The sequence below is a fragment of the Caloenas nicobarica genome, chromosome 1 (genome assembly GCF_036013445.1).
Source record: "Caloenas nicobarica isolate bCalNic1 chromosome 1, bCalNic1.hap1, whole genome shotgun sequence".
Classification (NCBI taxonomy): domain Eukaryota; kingdom Metazoa; phylum Chordata; class Aves; order Columbiformes; family Columbidae; genus Caloenas; species Caloenas nicobarica.
This window is the reverse complement of record NC_088245.1, coordinates 199,211,706-199,235,238: the sequence shown is the minus strand read 5'-3', so window position 1 is coordinate 199,235,238 and position 23,533 is coordinate 199,211,706. Positions and strand designations below refer to the sequence as shown.

Below are 23,533 nucleotides of genomic sequence, written 5' to 3'. Positions count from 1 at the left end.
ATCCATCTTAAGCTGGGATGATCTGTCTTCTAAATATGTCTTCTGAATATACCTCTTCTTGTTCTAGAGACAGAAAAAAAACCCAAAACAACTAACTTCTAGGTGCTAAGAATCAGGTGAGACTGTCCCCTCTGCTCTCCCTGCATGCACATATACATACAAAGACACGCTGCTTTCACAAATTCTTTTGGAATTGGCTTGTAGGAAACTTTAATCAATGTATTAATTTCTGAAGAGCAAAGCTTGCTCCATATGAAGCATGAAGAGTTCAGCAGTTGTACCTACAAGTCCATCTTGTCTGATCTCTATGACCCTCTCTTCTTTGTTCTTTTGGGTATCTCCCAGAGTAATCTTCTGAAGTTAACGTTCTGTAACGTTCTGTAACTTAGTGATCTAGTATAAGACATTGCACACAAAATACTATATTACAATGTTCAAATTGATTTTAAAAGAAGAAAATACTGCGCATGTTAATTAAGCTAATAGGCAAGAAATGCACTATCACTTTCTGCTGTTGTTTCAGGAGTTGACTTTAAGCAGAAATAGTCTTTTAGAGACAATTCACAAAAATTGTTTCTAGAAGCTTAATTATTAATTAAAAATGTAACAAGTTATCTTGTTTTGCAATATGTTCTCACATCTGCAGTTGCACAAACAAAACTGGATTTCCCAAATTACCATTGCATCTAGCATATTAAACCAAGATTTTCTTTGTTCCTGGGAAAGTATGTTTAAATGAGCTGGCAAGTCACTTACAGACTACTAGAAGTAACCCAGTCCTGTGGGTTAAATGGAGAAGACACTTGTGAATTTTCTGTGCCTCAAGTTTGATGGATCCATGTGTTGATCTCCAGATAAATACTCCTGCACACTCTTTAGTACATGCTTAATTTTATGCATGCAACTAAACACACCGACCTTTAGGACAAGAGCTTACCTGGTTTTAGGGTTCCAGAATTTACTATAGAATAGCCAGATAAAGGTCCGTTAGGAGCAACTTTTATGCACATTGGGTTAGCACTCAGAAGCCACAGCTGAGACACATGGACCGTGGTGCTAAACTTTTTACAGACGTGTAATAGGAGACTAAGTCTTCCTGTCAAGTGCTTATGTCCAAAATAGACCAGGCAGTTGAAATGTTGAGAACTGAACCATGAGAATGTGAAGCGATTTGCTCCAGAGTATGAATTTAGCTTGAGAGGTTCACTGCCCAATATACCAGACTTCTCATTATGCTGTTACATCACAGGAAGATAAACGTTTGAGAGGAATAAATATTTATTGTATCTTGCACCTAAATCCAGTACAAATTTTATATGAACATGCTCTTCCTCTGGGTTGTGCTGGAGACTGTTGATTTTATACTAAATTATGCTGTTGCAGTAAGAAAAACACCCAGCATTGAGACCAACTTAATAAGGTACTTTCATGAATTAAATCACTGATATAAAATGACAGATAGGTTTATAAAAGAGAGAACAATGTTACATAAAGTGGGTAGATGAAAACTATTATAGATGTATTAGGACCAGTTTATTACTATCTTAAGACTTGTCTTGAATAGAAAAGGATATTTCTAAGTACTGCTGTCCAAAAAAAAGGGAAAAGGGAAACGTAGTTTCTTAAAAATTATATGGTTAGACTTTTATGTCTAATGAAAAAAGCACCAATCACAACCCTAATCATTTTCTATTTCTAGACCCTGCACCTTCTAAATCCTCATCTACCTTTGCCTTTTGATCACAAACTTCTTCAAGCAAAAGCATTATCTTCCCCTGCGTTCGGAAGGCATGCATCACACCTTGGGCAGCATCATGCCTACAGCATTATAACTGAAAATAATATCACATCATTAGTTAAAATCAGTTTATTGCTCTACAATTTAATACAGTGCTAATAATGGAAGTGAACAAAAAGAGACTAAATTAAGAGCTTTCCAGTTTAAAAAAAATCACAAACATTAACCTCTTATGCTAGTAGTTGAATACATAGGGATGAATTCAGATCACTTGTCTTGTAATACTAGAGCCCTGACTGGCCTTGTGTCCTCTTCCAGGAGGTGGAGGTCAGTGGAGTGGTCAGAAGGAGGTGGATCAGGGAGCACAGAGAATAGAAAGAGTGTTGGGATGTTCTGTGCAAAATGAACAGAAATGTTTTTACATTTTAACATGAAACTCTAACCTCAAAGCTATTTTAGAAATATTACTAAATCTCATTCAAGTATTGGAGCTTTCATATATGTAAGCTAATAAACCATTTGACCTTGAGAGGCAGGTCCTTATTTAGATTAAAGGATTTTCCCTTTCGTGCTTAATCTCACTTGTGGAGCTTGCATCTCCATATGGCTGGGCTGTTCCTCTTGGAAGGAGTTCTGTAGGTTGAGAAAATTAGCCCAGTACTTTTACAACCTGGCAAATGCAGGCACACCACAGCTAAACAAAATAGAGAGTATATGACTGCGATCTGTGATAGCATGGGTTACTGACAGCATTGCAGGAACACCTCAGGTGAAAGCCTTCTTGCACTATTGTGGTGGCAAGGAAATGTAATTACTTTTAAATATTTTTGAAATCTATTGCCATCTACAGTTTACTAGGTGTCCTGGCTTTCTGTGGACAGGTTTTTGTTGGGGGAGGGCTGCAGGGGTGACCTCTGTGAGAAGACACAGGGGCTGCCCCCATGGCCGACAGAGCCAGTTTTCAGCCACTCCAAAACAGACCATCAGCGTTGCTGTGATGCGCCTGTTATAGCATCTTTAAGAAAAGGTAAAAAACACTGCATAGGAGCAGTGAGAGACAGGAGTGAGAAAATGTGAGAGAAAAACCCTGCAGACACCAAGGTCAGTGGAGAGGGAGGAGATGCTGCAGGTGCTGGGGCAGAGATTGCTCTGCAGCTCATGGAGAAGATCATGGTGACACAGGTTGTCCCCTGCAGCCCATGGTGGACCATGGTGGAGCAGAGGTCCACCCTGCAGCCCATGGAGGACCCCGTGCTGCAGCAGGTAGATGTGCCCTTAAGGAAGCTGCAGCACGTGAAGGGCCCACACCAGACCGGGCTCCTGGCAGGAGTTGTGGCCCATGGAGACCCACACTGGAGCAGTGTGTTCCTGAAGAACCCATGGAAAGTACCTACAGTGTAGCAGTTCATGAAGAACTGCAGTCCATGGGAAGGAGCCATGATGTAGCAGTTTGTGAGGGATTGTATCCCATGGAGGGACCCCACACAGGATTAGGGGAACAGCGTGAGAATGAAGGACTGGCAGAACCAAGTTGTTATGGACTGATCACTATCACCGCTCCTCATTTGGATCTCCAAAGCATAGGAGGAAGTGAAGAGACAGCAATGGAAGACCGTCCTCATATCTGGAAGCCTTCTGTAAAGCAAACTGCTCCTTCAATTTTGGTGCTTCCAAAGTTCATGAGTATATGACAGAGCACTGCGCCTGTCAATATATCTGTAACAGCCAGCTGTGCCAGGGCTTCCCATGGAGGAGCCTAAAACCTCGTGAACAGCATTTTTAAATTCTCATTCCAGAGCCTGTGCCCTGGAAGGCCCAGGGTCTGTGACTCATGGCTCTGAAGCAAGATCTACCATATTGCTTCTGTGTTAGACTCTGTATCTTCCAGATTCCTGTCTATATGGTATGGTATAGGTCCTAAAATTACATACGGCCCTTTGAAGGCAACCGCGAGGCTGATGTGGCCCCTGGTGGAAATGAGTTTGACACCCCTGAAATAGGCTGCCAAGGAAAAATAATGATGTTGGCAGACCAGCTGTGCTCTGCTCATCAGACTTAGTTTTGTAAATATATGGTTAGGGTAGTGTTTTATGTTTTTCTTGAAGAAATTATAAAACCGCTGGGTGCGACCAAATAGTAAACCAAGACAAATATAATGTAAATATGTCTGCAGATATGTATGTGTATTTATACATACACATTTCTTACAAAGTTTCACTTGACCCCTTCTGTGTCAGTTTCCTGGTTATGGTCACAGCTGTATTTAGGCTCTTAACTTCCCCTGTGCCTGTTTAGAGGATTTAAGTTATATGGTTATAACTTCTGGAAATCAGCAAGTAAGAAGAAGCTGGGATTCTCTTTTAGTTTTTCAATAAAAAATTTGTGTTTAAAGTGTGAGGCTTGTCTTCAGAACAGTAACAGGGACTTTGGAAAGTCTCTCACAGAGAAAGAAGACCACATGTGGCTTGACTGTGTCTTAGTAAACCCTGCAGCGTACAATTTTTGCCATTTTGATGTTATGATTTCTTTTTTTAACTGAAGGTCCTATGAGTCACCTATTCTTTTACAGTGATAGTACTATTACATAGTTCAATTTGCTAGAATAGAACATGCCTAATTCATATTACAGCTACTGCAATAACATTGTCTTGGCTATTTAAGGTGCATTGCAACATCTTCTCTGGAGTCTGACCTCCACGTTTATCTTATCTTTGGTGAGACCAATGGCATTGCAAAATTTGCAGGAGAAAATCATATGTGTAATACTGGAATTAAGTTATCAGCTATGAAGAGATGTCTGGCTTAATGACAAATTATTCATTATATTTCAAAGTATGCTCATGAAGGTGTGTTTGTTACTGATTTATATTTATGGGGGAAAAATCTTGAACAAAATTTTCTTAGAGTGCTAATATGAGAATGTGTTTTACCAAGCATAATTTAGTCCATTTATAATAAGTAAAATGCCTTTAGAAGTGTAAGAGAAATAGATAAAGAATTGGAAAATCCAGGTAGTCATGTTTGCCTGGAGGCATTTTCTGAGAACAGCAGTGAGTCAGAATGCAAATCCTCCTGGCTTTGCTGATTTTTGTGGTTGCTGCTGATTACTGTAAAATTGATTCAGTAGCATTGCAGCATATCTGCATATATTTAAGCCTAACCTCCGTAGTGTCACAGGCATTTTTCCTCTCTGTGGGTACTATACTGAGTAAAAAAAAATTCTCATAACCTTCATCTTAGCAAAGAGCAAAGAAAGACACTATTCAGTAACTTCCCAGTCTTCATCTCAAGTATAGTAGCACAAGTTTTCTTGAACTGTTTATTTCAAGACTTAATGATAGCCAGATAATGTTTTATTGCATTTGCATCTAGGCCATGGCAAAGACAGTTTGCTTTGAAAATGTGAATTATTATTTTGTTATTTTTAGTAAAAAGCAGCTTAGGGTCATATAATGTAATTTAATGAAATTTGAAGTTTGACTTTTGTCCCTCTCTTTTTTTTTTCTCTATCCTGAGAATGAATTTGAGCTTTAACTCCACAAAGTGTGCAATTTCACAGCTTGACATTGATTTATTGAATTTTTCATCGTGTAGAATCCTGCTGTATGGACTGTGTGTTACGAAAAGTACCCTTTGCCCATGTAAAACTGCCAAGAAATAAGGCAATACAAGGCCTTAACAAAGTTTTTCTCTAAAGAGGAAACACAATAAGTAACTACCACTTATGTACACAAGGTTTACATTCAACTATTTCAGTTGGCAAAGTTAACTGGACTGTGGTCGAAAATAGAGGAGGCCTGCCGTTTCCTCATAGAAACACTTGTAAAACATTGAGAAATCCCTTTTCAGGGGAAAGCAACATGCAGGATGTTTCTCCAGAACTGAATGAGTGATTACACAAGAAGTTATAAGAAACAAGTGCTTAAAAAGGGTTATTAGTAAGAAAGATCGTGTTGAAAAAATTAAGAGGTATAGAAGACATTTGCTGCAGAAGTAAGAGCCTAAGTTGGGGCTGCCAGTGAAAACTGAAACTTGGAAATGACATTAAAACAACAATAGATGGTCATTTACATATTTAAATACAACGATAGGAAACAGGAAAATAATTGAAGCTGTTATATATCGATGATGGGACAGAAAACCAGGAAAATCTAGAGACATAAAACTAATAGATACTTCCCATTGAGGAAGGAGGATGTTGACCTTAAAAGAGGTGTGATGGCTTTCTTCTGTGGTTCTTAAAGAATTGCTTTATTGAAGGGCAGATGCAATAACAAGTGCTTCTTAGTAGAGCTCTTAAATGAGTTGTGATTTGTGTGATCAGTGAATAGGAACCATAACACCTATTTTTAAAGGAGGACATAAAATCTGGCAACCATGGACCTAGGAGATTAACATCAATAGACTGTAAAGTTATATAACAGATTTTGATGGGAAGAAAGCTTTAAAATACGGCTATAGCCAGAAAATGGGATAAAATGCAACCAGAAGTTATTAAGGTAGAAAGTATGGGATTAATGCATATCTTCCAGTTGCCAAGAAATTGAAGTAAAATAGACATGCTCCTAGGAAAAGAGATTTATGAAAATAGAGACAAACAGGAAAATTAAAAGGTAGGCATGAAACTAAGGGAAAGATAGCAACAAATGCTGGTAGGAGAGAAGGTACCAGGCTGGAGAAGCATGGATGCAGGAGGAAGATACTAAGAGACTGATTTTACAGTGGACACAGAGATAAAAAGTCAGAATACCTTGATGGAATTTGCTGGTGAGGCGAACACAGACATCAGTAGAAGTTCAGAGCTGGCTAGGAATATAACTGTGGAAGTAAGTAATTTTGAGGGGTACAGTAATAGGCATGGCATAATGGAAAACCGATAATAGTGACTAAGAAAACTATTCTGCTATAAACAGAAGCTCATCATTTGGAAATGGCCCAGAAGGAAGAAGGAGCAGAATTTTGATCCTGAGACGATTATCAGACATCACTGAGGTGCAGATTTAGAACAACACAATGTGATCTTAGGATATATCAGCAGAAGTATTTTACAGTAGAGATGAGAAAATAATGTAAAAAGAAGCAGAAGGCCTTCAGCTTGAATTCTAAATCAGTGGGTCATCTGTGTTCAAGGAAGATGAGATGAAACTGCAAAAGCACAGAACACTTTTTAGATGATTAATGGCATGGCAAGCCAGTCATTTGATGAGTCTTGGAGAGCGTATGTTGTATGGTCCAGCAAAGAAGAGGGTTTGTAAGAGCTGTGTATCAACATAGTGAAGGGGAACTTAGGGGAAAGGAGAAAGCTTTTTAAAAAGCTTTATTTATGCATAATCTGACTATGAAAATCCTTAGGTTGGGGGCTGTGAAAGTGGGGCAGCACATAAAATCACAGAACTGCCCTCAAGCCACTTTTCCAGTTCTGGCATCATCACTCTATCCAGTTCTGGATAAATCACCCAACTCTGAGGAGAAAAATGCACATTTTGTGTTTTTTACTCTTTATGTGGTGAATGTAATATGAAAGAATTAAAGCCGAAATGGTTTGAATCACCCCATTTGTTAAGTGTGTACACTATACCCTGACTGTGCTGCTGTCACTAGATGACTGTGACCTCCAGGATAGGAAAGAGGAGGGCATCATCTTGTTGGAAAGGTCTGACTTAGATTTTTCCCATGTTTAGGCTACAGGTAAGAATGGATTGCGAGGAGGGAGGGTCTGAATCAGGAGAACATAGGCAATGCAAACTTAGGAGAAAATGGGTACAATGTTCCTCTGACTGTCTGCTTTCTCAATTTTCTGTGTTTCTGGGCTAGGCAACATTATTAATGATCACAGTTTCTAATAAGTTAGTTTGTACTTTGAAAAAAGTGGCATGTTTTTCATTTAGCTCTTTATGAGTTGCTAGAAAGGCAGTTTTTTTCTCAAGAAAACATCGCTATGCCTGCTTTTATGTGCATAGATCAGTATAGCCTTATCCAGTCTGCTGAAATCAATAAAAGTCTATGTCTTATATGACTCCAAGAGCAAATCAAAACTCAAGAGCGTGTGTTCAGGTCACTTATTTTCCGGTTTTGAGGTTGACACAGAGCAGAAATAAAAGGTTTGGGACAAAAGTCTGGCCACGTTGTCTTACTACATCTTCCTTCAACTGCTCTCTCAAAGTCAAGCAGATTATTCATGAAGTAGGCTTTTACTCAGTGTCTGTAGCAGAGTTTTAATGTAGCACAAGGACTCCCTGTGTAAAAGTGAGTGCAGGTTCTGCATTGTTACAATTCAAAATGTCCAGATTTCACTTATGAGGTCCGTAACATTTTTCTGATAATTTTCACATTTTAAAATGTGAACACTTGCCTGTTTAAGGTAATAGAAATGATCAGTGCCTGATAATATGCAGAGCTGTGGTTGACTTTTCACTGGTGTGCAAAAATACATGCTATTTATTTTATATTTTATTTTAAAGCAAAAAGACTACGAATATTGTAGTGTTTTCTGAATAGGATCAAAAAATGTCAAAATATTATTTAGCTATTTATTTATTGGTTTTCAGAATGAAACACGTGAAAATTGAAGTTAACTATACAGACAGAGATGGAAATCTTCAAATAAAAAATTTGAGGATGTTGAAATGTGTAAGTGCATGCTTACAGATTTTGTCACTAGCTGAACTCTCATTTTTTTTCTTCTCTTCCAGTTTGCTCCCAGTATTCGAGAGGAGTTTTTGCCATTTTTGGACTATACGATAAGAGATCAGTGCATACCTTGACCTCATTCTGCAGCGCCTTGCACATCTCCCTCATCACGCCGAGTTTCCCCACGGAGGGTGAGAGTCAATTTGTGCTGCAGCTGCGGCCGTCGCTGCGGGGAGCCCTCTTGAGCTTGCTGGATCACTATGAATGGAACCGCTTTGTCTTCCTGTACGACACAGATCGAGGTGAGTTGCGACCCAGCTTTCTTATCTATTTAGTTCAAATGGCTTTTGCAAGAACCGTGCATTTTTATATTGTATTGGGAGCTTGGGGAGTCAAATTTTAAGGGCCTTTGAGGTGAAATATGTCTGACTGAGTAGCTGTTTGGCTGAAGGAAGAATTCCTTCATCTGTAAATATTGGCTATTGGATGCACATTGTGTGTAATCGACCAGCTGAAGCCTGTTCTTTAAGTCTAGAACACTAAAACATTTTAACTAATGTTAGTGAAACAGAGACAGTTCAATAAGTAGAATTTTACAGCTCTATTCACTCTTCAGTAGTTAAAAGTACCTAAAAGTACAGCACTTAAAAGTGGCCTATAAGAGAGATGGGGACAGACTTTTTAGCAAGGCCTATTGCAATAGGACGGGGGTAATGGTTTTAAACTAAAGGAGAGGAGATTCAGGCTGGACATGAGGAAGAAATTTTTCACAATGAGGGTGGTGAAACACTGGCCCAGGTTGTCCAGAGAGGTGGCAGATGCCCCATCCCTGGAGACATCCCAGGCCAGGCTGGATAAGACTCTGAGCAACCTGATCTAGTTGAAGATGTCCCTGCTCATGGCCGGGAGGTTAGACTAGATGAGCTTTGAAGGTCTCTTCCAGCGCAAATTATTCTATGATTCTATGATTCGACTCACTTTATAAGTGACGGCAGTACAAAGAAGTAGAGAGGACCAGCCTGTTCTCTGCATCTGCACTGGTGTAAGCTGAGATGCAAGCAAGCCCCTTGGTGCTTCCATGGCTTGGAGGTCAAGGCAGTGAGAGGCTCACTCGGACTCAGCATGAGCCCTTAGGCTGTGGCAGAGAAGTGAAGGTGAGAGGCCACATCTGCCAGGTGAGAGGTATCCATGGGAAGCAAACAGAGCGAGTACTGCAGTAGCCCATCTTCTGCTCCTTTCATCTGGAGTTCTCTCTGTGATGGACTCTGCTTTTATAAATTAGACAGCACGTTACACAAAAGCCTATCCACATTCTCCATTCCACATCCCAGAGAATGTCAGAACTTTTCAAGTGGTAAAAAACTTCAAGTGCATCACTGAGCCTCAGTGTCAGATTGAGAAGTAAAATCTCCTATTGTTCACATTGTGCGTTCATTCTGCTGGCAAAGCCCTTTGCCTTTGTTTATAGAACAGGACTTGGCCAACGTGGCTGAGCCTCTGAGAGAAAGGCAAGATTTTTATGTTGATGGCTTACTTTCAGGGGGGAGCATAGCGAGCGGCATAGCTGTAGTGTTGTTTGTCCGTCTCAACCACGACATTGTAGTCAAAATAATTATTTTACTACAGCTCTTTCAATATAGCACCCCATGTGGACAGTCTATTCTGGAATTAAAGTGGCTTTATTCCAGTGTAATTACTCTGCAGTAGAAATAGGGAATTATACTGACCTAACTAAATCTGTTTAATTATTTGATTATGACTATAGAAGTCAATTTTCTCATATTTCTCACTAAATTTTAGTGAGCTTTTAGCTTGATACACTGCCTAAATACCTGAATTTAAATCAAAATGTGTAATGGGACAGAATGAAAGGGGTTGTATTGTTCCATAATTGTGTTGTGGTGGTGGTTTGTCGTGTTTTTTTTTTTTTAAATAAACATTTTTTTCACGTTTGATGAACTTACAAAGGAAGTTCTGGGAAGCATTATAGAATGTATTAGATAACTGGGCAGAGAAAAAATTAGTGAATTTAAAAGTGTTCCTACTCAAGACATAGTTATGGGTAACAAGAAAGCAAGCACATAATTAGAGATGTGATCCTACTTGTTCAACAAATTTTTAAGAGAAGTACACAACCTGCAGTCACCTTTCTCATCTAAATTCACATGCTTAATTAGATTGCTACATCATTTTTAAGCATGCAATATGACACCAAGGGCAGTTTCGGAACATCATCTATAACACTGTGGTTAATAAATGATCCTTATGGCACTGAACTCAGCAACTCCGAACTCATCAGTGTGTCTTTGATAAAAAGATGGCATTTGCTGGCTTAGATGCAGGGATGCTACATTGGATAGTCTCTCAAATTCCGAATAGGTCTTGTGACTCAGTTTAATGCAGGAGAAAACAGGATTCAAGGTATCTTTAGGTATTGAGATTACTGTAAAGATACATCATTGTTGAATAATTTTCACTACCATTCCACAACAGAATTTTTTAATGTGAAGCTGAGATATGATAAGAAAAAAGCATCATCTCTTCCTATCAGTGTAACTGGAAAAAGAAACAAAAAATCATTGATGTCAAGTCATGGGGTCTCTATCAGGGAGGCCAAAACCTAACCTTGTCCAGATTTTTGCCAAAGATCCTTCCTTTACATGCCAGATGTTTCCCTGTCTCTCTGAGCAGCCCCATCCAACCCAACTGAAGGAAGGGGAACTGCCTTGGCCTTTTGGTTTTGATACTGGGCCTCCGAGTTGATCTTTGCTTCTTAGCCAGGAAGCGATAAGTAAACTCGTACAGGGGAAGGTAAACCATGAGCATAAATTCCAGCCAGACACAGTAGCTGCCTATGAAGAAGGTGGCATTGAGCAGCTAGCAGCATTGTAAAAGGCAGAAGACCTTGGTAGAAGACGGTGTGACAGAATAAACAGTCAAACCTTCAGCACCAGTGGTGACATGCTCTGGTGGGCAAATGCACGTTGTTTTCAGACCTGCTTTCCCAGCCTTCCCATCCTGCTTACTTCTTGGTTCTGTTGCATGCAGCTCGGTTGCTGCTCGCTCTTAGAGGGTGAACAATTAAATCCTATTATTGAGGTAGATTTCTCAGCTGTATCACTCCATTCATCGCTTTGACAGCTCATCAACTCCCTGCAGAACACCAGTCTCTGTGCTGCTGGGGGCATCCATGTTAGCATTTCAGTTCAGGTCAGGAATGCACTCTTGTCTCATCTCTCCAAGTCATTCCCACATACTACGCTTGGGTTTACACCATGGAGTAGTCTTGGATCTCACAAATTCTGATGAGGTGGTGGCTTCAGCTATTATGTTAAATCTCCCTTTCTGATGTTCTGCCAAACTCACAGTCTGGAAAATCACTGGCCTGTGACAGCATGAAGATAATAAGAAGAATGGCAAAGATACAAAATGAATTGGATCTAACAGGGAACATTACAGGAAAGGAGAACAGGTTTTGCAAAAGACATTAAACGTAAGAGAAAGATGAAGGAAAGTTCAGCTCGTTATTTAACAGGAAAAGTGAGCAAGTGAAGAGTGACACGGAAGGCTAAAGCCTCAAGGGTGCTTTTGTTGCAATACATTCTTCTTTGTCTTACCCTCCTTCCATAAAAAGGTTGAATTATGACCCAATACTTAATACAATTAATATTAACAACAAAGTGCCAGGAACACACACAGGACAGGGAAAAAAAGGCTGGAGAACACTTACCTAAGTCATGCAAAGCATAGTGGGAAAGGCCTGAAATGAAAACCATGCCTCTGTGAGATATCCAGAGGAAAGGGAAGTCCAGCTGGGTTGAAGTGCTTAGTTAATATTTGATATCACCTCTAGAGGGACTTAAACAAAAGAATCAAATGAGTAGACCAGAAGAACAGTTAGTTTATATATGTTCTTTTATTGTGGTTGAGAGATATTTCTTTTAAAAAGAGGCCTACAATCAAGTGGAGCTGTGTATCTGCAAATCCATGGGATTTTTCATCTAGTGTAGATATACCTACAGTATGATCTTGCTAGGTAACTATAATATTTTCTAGCACCAGAAAGCAGAAGTTGGACCCTGAAACCACAGAAGGCTGGAGAAGTTTGTGAGGTGTGAGAAGCTGTTTAAGAATAGAATTGTAGAACCATTTAGATTGGAAAAGACCCGTTAGATCATCAAGTCTAACCATTAACCTAACACTGCCAAGTCCATCACTAAACCACATCCCTAAGTGCCACATCTACACATATTTTAAACACCTCCAGGGGTGGTGACTCAACCACTTCCCTGGGCAGCCTGTTCCAATGCCTGACAACCTTTTTGGTGGAGCAAGTTTTCCTAATATATAATATAGAATCAAGAGCATCGAGAATCAAGCATACGAGAGGTTGGTGTTAGTTTTCCACATTGTGTTTAGCCTTACTGAGAGCTGGAATGGCTGAAGTTGCTGGTAAAACCCGGAGCTAAGGAGTCCCAGCGTGGAGGGCTGTGGAGCAGTGTGGGACACCAGGGAGGGTGACAGCCAGCAAGCAGGAAACTGCTTTCACAGAAGTTCAGCATCTATTTGAATTCAGCCATGTTTCCCAGCAAGAGTTTTCAGTTCCCGACTGTGACTAAAGAGTGGCGGCAGGAGGGGTAGAACTACCAGCTGGTCTGGCAGTTGGCTCACCAGAGGCGAGGACTGTAAAATAGTTATAGTTCTCTAGATATTAGGCATTGTGTGTGAGCCTGTTTATATACCTTGTTGATTTTTTTTTCCTTCGCTCATTGTAATTACTTATTGTTCATTAAATCAGCTCAGTTATGGTTGCAGGTGAGGAAAATCAGCTTGCTATGCACAAGATAATTTTAATTTTCCCACATTTCTGGGTAGTGTTTTTATAGCAACCCCTTTAAAGTTGAAACTCTTCTATTTTATGACAATCTAAACCTGGCAGAAGGATTACATGAGTGCTGATGGTCTGTTCGAATTGATCCTACAGTAAACAAACTAGCAATCTCCAAGCTTTTGCCTTTAGGGACTTCTGGAGGATAGGTGAGTCTCAGACATCTGCAGAAGGCAAAAAAAGCTACAGGAAATTTATAGTTCTCCCTCTTGTTTTGAGGGAGATTATGGAGTTGGTTGTTTACAATCAGTTTATCAGGCTAATGTAATTTTCTCATTTGGCAGAGTAGCTGGCCCAGCCGTAAGCAGTAGGTTTGGTGTGTCCATGCTTAGTAACTCCAGTGATATTGCTTCATGCCTGATCTTCTCCCAGAAAGAATAGAAAATAGGGATTCAACTGTAGATAGATCAAGAAAGAGAAATATGATAAAGGTGGTACAAACGGTAACCTTAATAGGGAAGAATCAAAGGTACAAACACAAAGTGCAGAGTGGCTGACTCAGCACTAGTATCATGGAAAATGTTTCAGGAGTTGTGGTGAACCATAAGAATAATACAAGTCCAGAAAGACATACTGTTTCCAATCAAGTAAATTTTATTTTCAAATTTAGGAGAAAGAATGTTGCATGTGAGAAATGAAAGCTAAATATTTCTCACTCTCAGCTGGCCATGCTGTTGTGTCACGTGTTGGGATTTCCACTGCAACAGAAAAGATCAAAACTTTCCAGTTAGCTGAGGAAACGAAATGAGATGAGGCACATAGAGGACACGATGGTGGCAACACTGTGTCCCACCAGTTTTTCGTTGCCCTTCGAAAGCACTGGGTACTGTTCACAGCTATGTCAAGGGTCTCTGGTGTAAGCATGGCACAAGGATCAGGCATCTGTTGCTGGAATGGCACAGTGGTCACTGACCACCATATACAGATATCACAGTTTTAAGGGTCCAGAGGAGAGGAAGAATATTAAAAAAACCAAACCAAACCAACAACAAAAAAAAACAAACAAAAACCAACCAAACAAACCAAAAAAACATGACCTATGAGAAAAAGCTTCAGGAATTGAGATTTTTTTATTCTAGATCTGTTAAGGAGCAAAGAGCAATTCTTTGTACCCACTCAGATCAAGGCAAGAATTAGAATTATTTTGCAGGAAGGCAGATTGAGGGTGTTACTAGGAAAAATGTTTCAATAAGGTTAGACTAAGCTGAGGAGGTTGTGGGAGTTCTTACCAGTAGAGGTTTTAAAGAAGAGGTTAGAAAACATCTGCAGTGGTGATCTGCTTTGCTACATCCTGCCTCAGATGATCTCTTATGTCCCCTCAGAATTTATGTAATTTTCATGATTTCTCTAGGAAACTGAGAATGGCTTCTTCACGGTACTTGGGACACTGAAAAGATAATTTTCTTCTATGGAGCAACTTTCAATAATATATTATTGCTATTCAATTATATATATAGCCTTTGTAAAACATTTAGTAGGTTCTATTATTCAAAAATCAGATCAAACATGTTCTAAGTGGCATAGATAAAAACACTGTAAAATCAGGTTGAAGGACTATAACTATAATATGGTACTCAATAAGTTGAGTTATTGTTATCTGGACATTTAGAAACTGCAAGAATTGGCCCTACATCAAGCTTTACTTGATATTTTTACTGCACTTCTGAACAAATTTGTCAATGTCTTAATGAAAAGAGTAATAATATAATAGTAAATTGGAAAGTTATTTCAATAGTTAACTCATTTGAAAAGGCTAGACATACTAAAGCCAGTAGTAATATAGAAATATAGCCTACATGTTTATCTGCATAAAAGTGCTGAGTCAAGGCTATTATTTCTGAAATAAGTTGAAAAAGACCAAGTGTTGTTAATAAACAGCAAATTAAAGATGAATTTACAAAACATTATTGCCGTAAGAAAAAAGGTTTTGCCACCAAGTGCCATTTAGTTATTAGTTATTTTCTGCATAACACTGTTAAGCCCAGGCCTACATTGCTCATACCTTAAACTGGTAGAATGTCACAGGATGTTTCAGGTAATCCTAAGAAACAAAATTTACGTGCTGGATCATAGAGAAGATTATGTTCGGAATCTGACTTTGTTCAATTGCAGTGATCCGCTTTGTCTTGGGCCCTTTTTCCATTGTGATCACCAGCAAGGGTTTGGAAGGATTCCTGCAATAAGCATGTTTCACCCTACTGACCTTTGGCAAAATGTCCAAGAGTAAAAGAGAAACAGAAGTTTTATCAAGCATCAGTGAGTGTAGAAACTATAGTAAGTTTGTCAGTCTCCTTTATGTGGTCTGCTGCTGTCTATACTCAGTAAATTCCATGCTTTTAATGAAATAGACCAATGTGCTTTATCTGTTGATAATCAGTTTGCAGCAAATTTTGTTTTGCAAGTGTTAGCTCATTAATAATTGTACTGGCAATGTGTCGGCTTGTCATCATCTTCTCAGCAGGTAATAACAGTGTTAAAGTATAGGTGGTAAATGCACACGTGAAACTAAGATGCAACTGGATCCTAACAGCATCCATAACAGTACTGTGGCTTTCTACTTTCCCCTTGTCTTACTACCAAAGAGAAGCAGTAATAGTAAACCAGCATGGTCATCATGTAATGAGCTCAGAATTCGTTAACTATGAAAATCTTCCAAGAGCTTTCAGACTGCTTCATTAAATAAAATACTTCTCTTGTTGATTGAAATGATTCAACATTAGATCAAGGTTGAAATTAACAGAAAATACAGGTATGGAAATCAAAAGCTGATCATCGAGTGTACAGATGAGTCCCTTTGCCATTCTGTGTAAGATGTGGATAAAAGTAAGCTGCATCTGAATTTTTATGGGTGTTCTGGTCATCCAGCTAAAAACTCAGAATATGCAGCACAGCCTAACATACAAATGCCATACAAGTATATAAACTAGAAAACATTACATAAACTGCTGATTATTATATTTTTGATATGAAGAATTTGCTTTTCTTTATTCTGGGTTAGTGGATCCCATGGAGAAGACAAGACGCTCATGATAATTTTAAATGTTGCTTTTGGCATGCCAATGAATCAGCTTTCCCCTTTTTAATGATTTGCTTGTGACAGTGTTGCAGAATCCTTAGAGCTAAGTTATTTTCTCAGTAGCATTTATCTCAGGTTTACACATTTGGATCTCCAGAATATGCCTGTATCTTCTATATGCTTTCATATTCCAGCATCCCGATGTAAATAACATTGCTACTTCCAACAGCTTGTTCTAAAAATATCAGAGCAATTGCGTTTACAGAACCTGTCAGAAAGAGTGAATTTGTTGTTACCCGCATATGTAACACATTCCTTTAAATGGAAGCATGTCATTTTTAGCTGTTTTTTACACACATTCTGTGTTTACTTGAGAGCAAGACAGTGTGGTCTGTAATTCTGAATAACTATTTCCATTTATTTAAGAGCTTTTCCACACAAGTTATACTGCAGTTAAGAAAGAAAATGACTTTATAGTATAGCCATTTTTCTGAAAAAAACCCTCCTGTATTGGCATTTTTACTCAAGATTGTTTAGCAAAGTTAAGTTCAGTTGCTCTTATGGGTTATGGGTAGCAACTCTGAGCACGTTTCTGAGCACGTCCTGTACCTGAGTATGTGAGTACATATTGCTCTGAGTAGCAATTTTAGTCACTTGACCCATACAGATAAGCCATAATAAAAAGTCTGCATACTGTATATTAGGAACTGTATGCTGTAAAAAATTGATTTTATGATTATTTGATCCCAAATAAGAGCAGGTGATTTACATACATACTAATGAGACTTATATTCAACTTTTCCATGGATTAAATAAATTACTTCCAGAGAACAAAGTTTTAAGCAGAAATTGGTGTTGTGGTTTACTGGCATTTAGCTTTCACATTAATCTTTAGGATATACTCTGCCCTTCCTTACATGTATCTATATCAGTGGCATCACAACTGACAAAACCTGCAAAAAGCCATTTTCAGTGAAGGGACTCTGGCAGCCTTACATCAGCATAACCAAGAGCATCTTTTCTAAGGACGCGCCTGTCCTGTGTTACCACTACACATCGGTCAGTGATAACACTGCAGACAGTTGATTGATGCAACATCCAGCAGCATGGACCTCCAAAGGCAGCCTTGAAAAGACTCAAACGAGGAAGCCAGCCACACATCCAAATGCTTATGCTTTAGAAATTTATTTCAGTGTGGACATCTGAGTCTCGCAGCTGCTGTACATAGCCTTTTATATGGCCACAGGTGTTGGCTTCAGTGCTGGAGCACAGAGTGGTAGCAAACAAAGGGGAGTATAGTCGATGCTGCCAGAGACCAGACATAGTGCCAATTTAATACTGAATGTAAAACAAATACTTGTGCCAATTTTTTTTCTAAATGCATTTTTAGTTAGAAAAATTAGCTTGTCTTTTGAGAGAATTATCTATGTATGTGTAGATGAATATTCCAAGTTTTAATACAGTATAAAGCAAGCTTTTTAAAATTCAAAATAAATAAAATTCAGATTTACAAATATCAAAACCTAGGATTCTATTGTTTATGCTCTTACTGTTTAAGAAAGAATCAAGCTGTATTAGACTAATGTAATTCTTTGTGATCACTCTTTGGCATATTTCGTGAGACAGATTTATCCCTTATGCAGTACAAATTACTTCTCTGGAATTGCATCAGGAAGTGAAGGTAATTCAGCATTAGAGTACATTGTGAAGTAAATTTGTGTATTCAAGGACATTGCTGGAGTTGCACATTCTTAATTCAGCTGATTGAACTGTCATTGTATCAGCTATGCAATCTATAATTTTAGGACTACATTTTCTGCTTCCACGAAGAATTGTATTCCAATGTATTCAGATTTTCACTAGTTAGAGATGCATTTTGCCTGTAAATGTAGTATATTTTTGGCATTTCCATCGTTAATTACAGCTGAATCCTATTTGCATACATATTTATATGAATAATTTGTCTTTAGTCAATTCCAAAAGGAGAGGTGGAAGTGTAGAGAACCTTATAAAATGATTGACTACTTATCACAGTACTACAGATGCTATTTCTGCCTCTGCACAGGGAATTTCCTGCACTAGTATTTACAGATAATAGCATCAACAGCTGCTTGTGTTACCAAAATTGCAGTGAATATTTGAGGTGTTTATATTTTGCAGTTGGGAAGAGAGTTACCAAAGGGTCCTTCAATCCTAAGGACTCAAAATCCCTCTTTTGTACTCCTACCTTGATGAGTTTTAATATTAATGCACACCTGGATGCTGCAGGAAGTTTTCCTGTGGGCAAAGGGCGTCCAGTTTGTTCCAGTTTGGCTTGGACTGTGAATGGCAAACAGAACATTTAATGCAGTTTTGAAGATCTGGGCATAATAAGTGACAAAAGTGTGCGCAAAGAGAGGAGTTGTGAATGCAAAACTGTGATTGCTAGTCTAGGTCCCTGCAACAAATATGCACTTTGTGTTAACCCATCACTGAAAAAAAGAAACTGTCCTGGGAGTAAGGGCTTGTATCTTAGATCTTCGCTCTCCTAATGGAGAGCTCAGTCATCACGGGACAGTGGTTACTCTGGAAGGTCCTGTATAAACACTTTTATTTTGTAAAATCTGTTGGAGCTAATTCTCCTTTGTAGAGAGTTCAGAGTAAGAAAACTAAATAACAAATGGCAAGTGTAGGTACACGTTACAAAAAATGGACAGTAGTAACTAAGTCTTGAACACATAAAGATAACAGGCAATATTTTTGAGCGAGCTATTCGAATAAGTTCCTCGTAACAGAGAAATGTGCAGGTGCTTTTTATGACATGGTTTGGTTTGCATGGATGAAATCAAGCGGAATGGAAGCAGTTTACTTTGTTAGTAAACTTGCTTAAAAAAAAGGCATTAAGATATCTCTGTATTCAAATATATCCTTCCTGTAAAAAAACAAAGCACTGTCTTTAATGGTATAAGGGTAGTTTCAGATAGGTCTAAATTATTCAAAATGCTCTTAAGAAACTTAAGGTAGTGAGTTAAGGGCTGCTTTGCCACACTTACGTTGTCAACAGAGTTTACATTTAGTGGAACAAAGCAGGTCATGAACCTGACCCTTAAACACAAGGGACCATCCCAAGCACAGGCCTATCAATTATTGTTGGGTGGGATCTTCTTTTGTTTGTGTTGATGGTGTGGATGGCTTTATATAATTTTATATATGTATATGTGTGTATATATATGCCTAATAATTATTATATCTCCTAGCTTTGTCTAGACACAGAACAGCTGAAATAATTTCAATATCAAAACTCTTCTTGTCTTAGAAGTTCAGACCATACTACTGAAAAATCTTCTAGCAGTAACTTTAGATCATCTCTTCTTTTCTTATGTCTGTTTAATTTGCATTTCCATTCTCATTAAGCGTTATTTTAAAACCAAACTTGTTTTACAATGTTCAGCTGGTATGTCTCAGCTTCTTCAATATTTTGTTTCAAAACTATTAAAAACAGGAAATTCATCTAAACTAGGCTTTTCCCATGAAAAGTATTTTGATGTTTAGTTTTCAAGAAAATAGAGTCTGGGGAAAAAGTCCCAGCTAATTCTATCAAATAATTGTTTTACCGATAAAAGAATATCCTTCCTCTGAAGTGTTGCTTTAAAAAAAGTTTTAAAAGATCAGTATGTCATTGTATATATCTTTTAAGTTGTGCCTTGTGCTATATTGATTTCACAGAATCACAGAATCACAGAATGTTAGGGATTGGAAGGGACCTCAAAAGATCATCTAGTCCAATCCCCCTGCCAGAGCAGGAAAACTTAGGTGAGGTTACACAGGAAGGCGTCCAGGCGGGTTTTGAATGTCTCCAGAGAAGGAGAATCCACAACCCCCCTGGGCAGCCTGTTCCAGTGTTCCGTCACCCTCACTGAGAAGAAGTTTCTTCTCACATTTAAGTGGAACCTCTTGTGTTCCAGCTTGGACCCATTACCCCTTGTCTTACTGTTGGTTGTCACCGAGAAGAGCCTAGCTCCATCCTCGTGACACCCACCCTTTATATATTTATAAACATTAATGAGGTCACCCCTCAGTCTCCTCTTCTCCAAGCTAAAGAGACCCAGCTCCCTCAGCCTTTCCTCATAAGGGAGATGCTCCACTCCCTTAATCATCTTTGTGGCCCTGCGCTGGACTCTCTCCAGCAGTTCCCTGTCCTTCTTGAACTGAGGGGCCCAGAACTGGACACAATATTCCAGATGAGGTCTCACCAGGGCAGAGTAGAGGGGAAGGAGAACCTCTCTCGACCTACTAACCACCCCCCTTCTAATACACCCCAGGATGCCATTGGCCTTCTTGGCCACAAGGGCACAGTGCTGGCTCATGGTCATCCTGCTGTCCACCAGGACCCCCAGGTCTCTTTCCCCTACACTGCTCTCTAATAGGTCATTCCCCAACCTGTACTGGAACCTGGGGTTGTTCCTGCCCAGATGCAAGACTCTACATTTCCCCTTGTTATATTTCATTAAATTTTTCCCCGCCCAACTCTCTAGCCTGTCCAGGTCTCGCTGGATGGCAGCACAGCCCTCTGGCGTGTCAGCCACTCCTCCCAGCTTGGTGTCATCAGCAAACTTGCTGATAGTACACTCATTTCACATCACATTTCTCCTTAAATAAGCAAAGCATTCTGCCAGGTATTACCTAATACAAGTACATGCTCTTGGTCTTGAGGCAGAATGAAAATCCCTGTCTGGGTTCTGTTGGAAGCCAAGGGTGATGTTCCCAATGTGCCCTTCTGCACAGGACTTCTATTCTGTGAAATATCCTCAAAAGAGCCTCAGTTGATGCATCCTTCTCATTTTAAAACTGTTCTTTTCCCCTTGTGAGAAGGGGAGCTTTCTTTCCTCTGCATCAGAAAATCCAGTTACGGGTTCCTGAGCCCATGTCTGCATCATGGACTGCGTATAGAACTGCAGCAACTGTATCTGCTGTCGCTTCAGAAATTCTGGTAGGGCCTCCCATAACTCGGCTTATCTGGTTTGTTCCTCACATTTCTACTTATGCAGGGAGGTTTAATTATCTTCAACTGCTTTATCTCATGAAACACCTCAGGATCTATTTCTGCATTCCTGCTTTCATATATTTACCCAGATTTATTTGCTTGATTCTGCATTTCTTTTCCTCTTTGATCACTTAGCATTGGCTCTTTTTCTACACAACCTTCTTCTCCCATGCTTTCGTGTTCTATCAGTACATTCCAGTAAGCCTGATTCGTTTTCAGCCCATGCGCATTATTTGAGAACCTGGGAGCATCCCATTACCTTCTAGTTTTAGCTCTGCCATTCACAATTGTCATGGATTAAGGTTTTTAGCTTGAAAAAATTCAAAAATATGTAATACGACTTAGTCAAAACCAGGACAATTAGTCTATGTTTGTGGCTGCCATAAAGGAAAAAGTGCAGGGTTTTTTCCAGAGTGAACAAATTATTATCAATATATTTTAATGCATCAAAACTCCAGTTTGAATGGAACGAAAGACATAAAAAAAAAAGTTGATTTACTTTTATTCTAAATTAGATTAGAAAGGGAAAGAATTCCAGTTTTGATTTACTTACTTTATTGCTGCTAAAAATGTGTATGGGCTTCACGTGCATGTATCACCGAATAGCAAAAAGAGAGGATCTTGTATCCTCAGATGCACTTCCAGGCTACCAGACAAGAGTGATAATAGGAAACGCATAGAGGTGCAGTATTTTGTCTGCACCAAGAGCTGAATTCACAAGTAGCCTCAACGCCAAATTACATAATTTCTCCTCCGGCAAGTCAGGCGCGTCGTGGTGGCCACCGCACAGCTGCTGACCTGGGCGGCATCCAGGCAGACACAGTCACAATTGTCCCTGTTCATCTGGGTCGTGCTGAATTCCCTCAACAGGAAATGGAGCACAAGCAGAAAAGTTTTAAAAACATCCCAGACATGAATCAACAAAAACCTTGAACATCTGCTCATCAAAGCTCATCAGAAAACAGTGTATTTTATTTACGCTACTCTTCTGGATGTACTGAGAATGCCTAATGAGGTTAGAGATCACTGGAAAATATTGCTGGTATGCAGTGGCCATTTCACTTTCTAGATTACGGTCCTAATCTACTCAAATTATGTGAAATACAATGAATCATATTCACAGTCTCTACAATTTTGTTAGTTATTGTAGCATGAAGTGGTGTAGTGTTATTAAATCCACAGTTGCATCGAATCCAAACTGGCTAAAAAAAGGTACAATATTTTAATCAACATTTTAATTTCTTTTGAAAATAAAATAGTTCTAGTAAATCTGAAAAACGGGATAATAGCACAGTTAATAGAAGTGGATTCAGCAAAGGAGTGAGAAACATTTTCGTGTACAAGGAAATGTGGGCTCAGATCCTCAGATAGAGCGGCTCAGTATAACCTACTGACTCTGTCCTGCGCTGCCAAGGAATCAAGCCACTGTGTTTAAAGGTCTAACATTGTATAGCTTTTCTGATCCACAGGACAGATCCTGTACTCTGTCCTCATTCCGGATTTATGAATCCACATGTCCTTGCAAGAAGTCTTATAGCAGAGGCAGATCTAGTTTCAGCTTTATCCAGAGTAATTGTTCAGGTACTTACCCTTTTTTTCAGTGGTTGGTAATTTTGTAGAGCTACATTCAAGCTGTTACATGGGGAAGTGCTTAGCTGAAAGGTGGATACTGAGTTACCTGAGCTATTTTAGGGAGAGGTTCACCTCAGCTACAGCGAGGAAACATTGGCTTACGGTGGCTGTGACCTTGTACTTGCAGATGTCCTTCTGCTTCTGTCCGCATACCAGAAGGGAAACAAAATCTTCTTTTGCAGGAGTAAATCTTGTTGGGTAGTGAAGTGTTTTAATTTTACTTGCTCACTGATTCTTGTCTTTTGCAGGCTTTTGAAATGGTGCCTATCACGTCTGCATCAAAACATCACATAGTGTTCTCTCTGAGGCTCTTCTGTTTGTGTTCATAGGGAAATGTCTTCTTTAGCAATGAGTGCTTTTAAAGGACGCCAATGTAGCACCCTGGTCACTCTCTTAAAGAATCAATTTGGAGGTTATGCAGTTTTCTCAGTAAATTCCAGAAGAAGCAATACTTTCATAGTGTTGGTTTGCAGAAAGAGGACAACAGCATTGATGAATGACTGGAGCAGCTGTAAGTCAAATAAGGAGTAATTATTTTTTGCAAGTGTGGAAAGGAATTTTATTCTGCATGTCTGCTGTGTAGCTACAAAATATTGCTGTCAATGC

The 23,533-nt window shown here is 39.1% G+C and overlaps 1 protein-coding gene across 3 annotated transcripts in view; it reads left to right on the top strand.

The window, feature by feature from the left end:
* Positions 1 to 23,533, top strand: part of GRIA4 (glutamate ionotropic receptor AMPA type subunit 4) — a 233,798-nt gene that overhangs the window by 67,931 nt on the left and 142,334 nt on the right. For all 3 annotated transcript variants that reach the window (XM_065626774.1, XM_065626775.1, XM_065626776.1), the window contains exon 3: positions 8,431 to 8,670. In XM_065626774.1, coding sequence (XP_065482846.1) covers positions 8,431 to 8,670 — 240 coding nt within the window. The remainder of the gene's footprint in view (positions 1 to 8,430; positions 8,671 to 23,533) is intronic.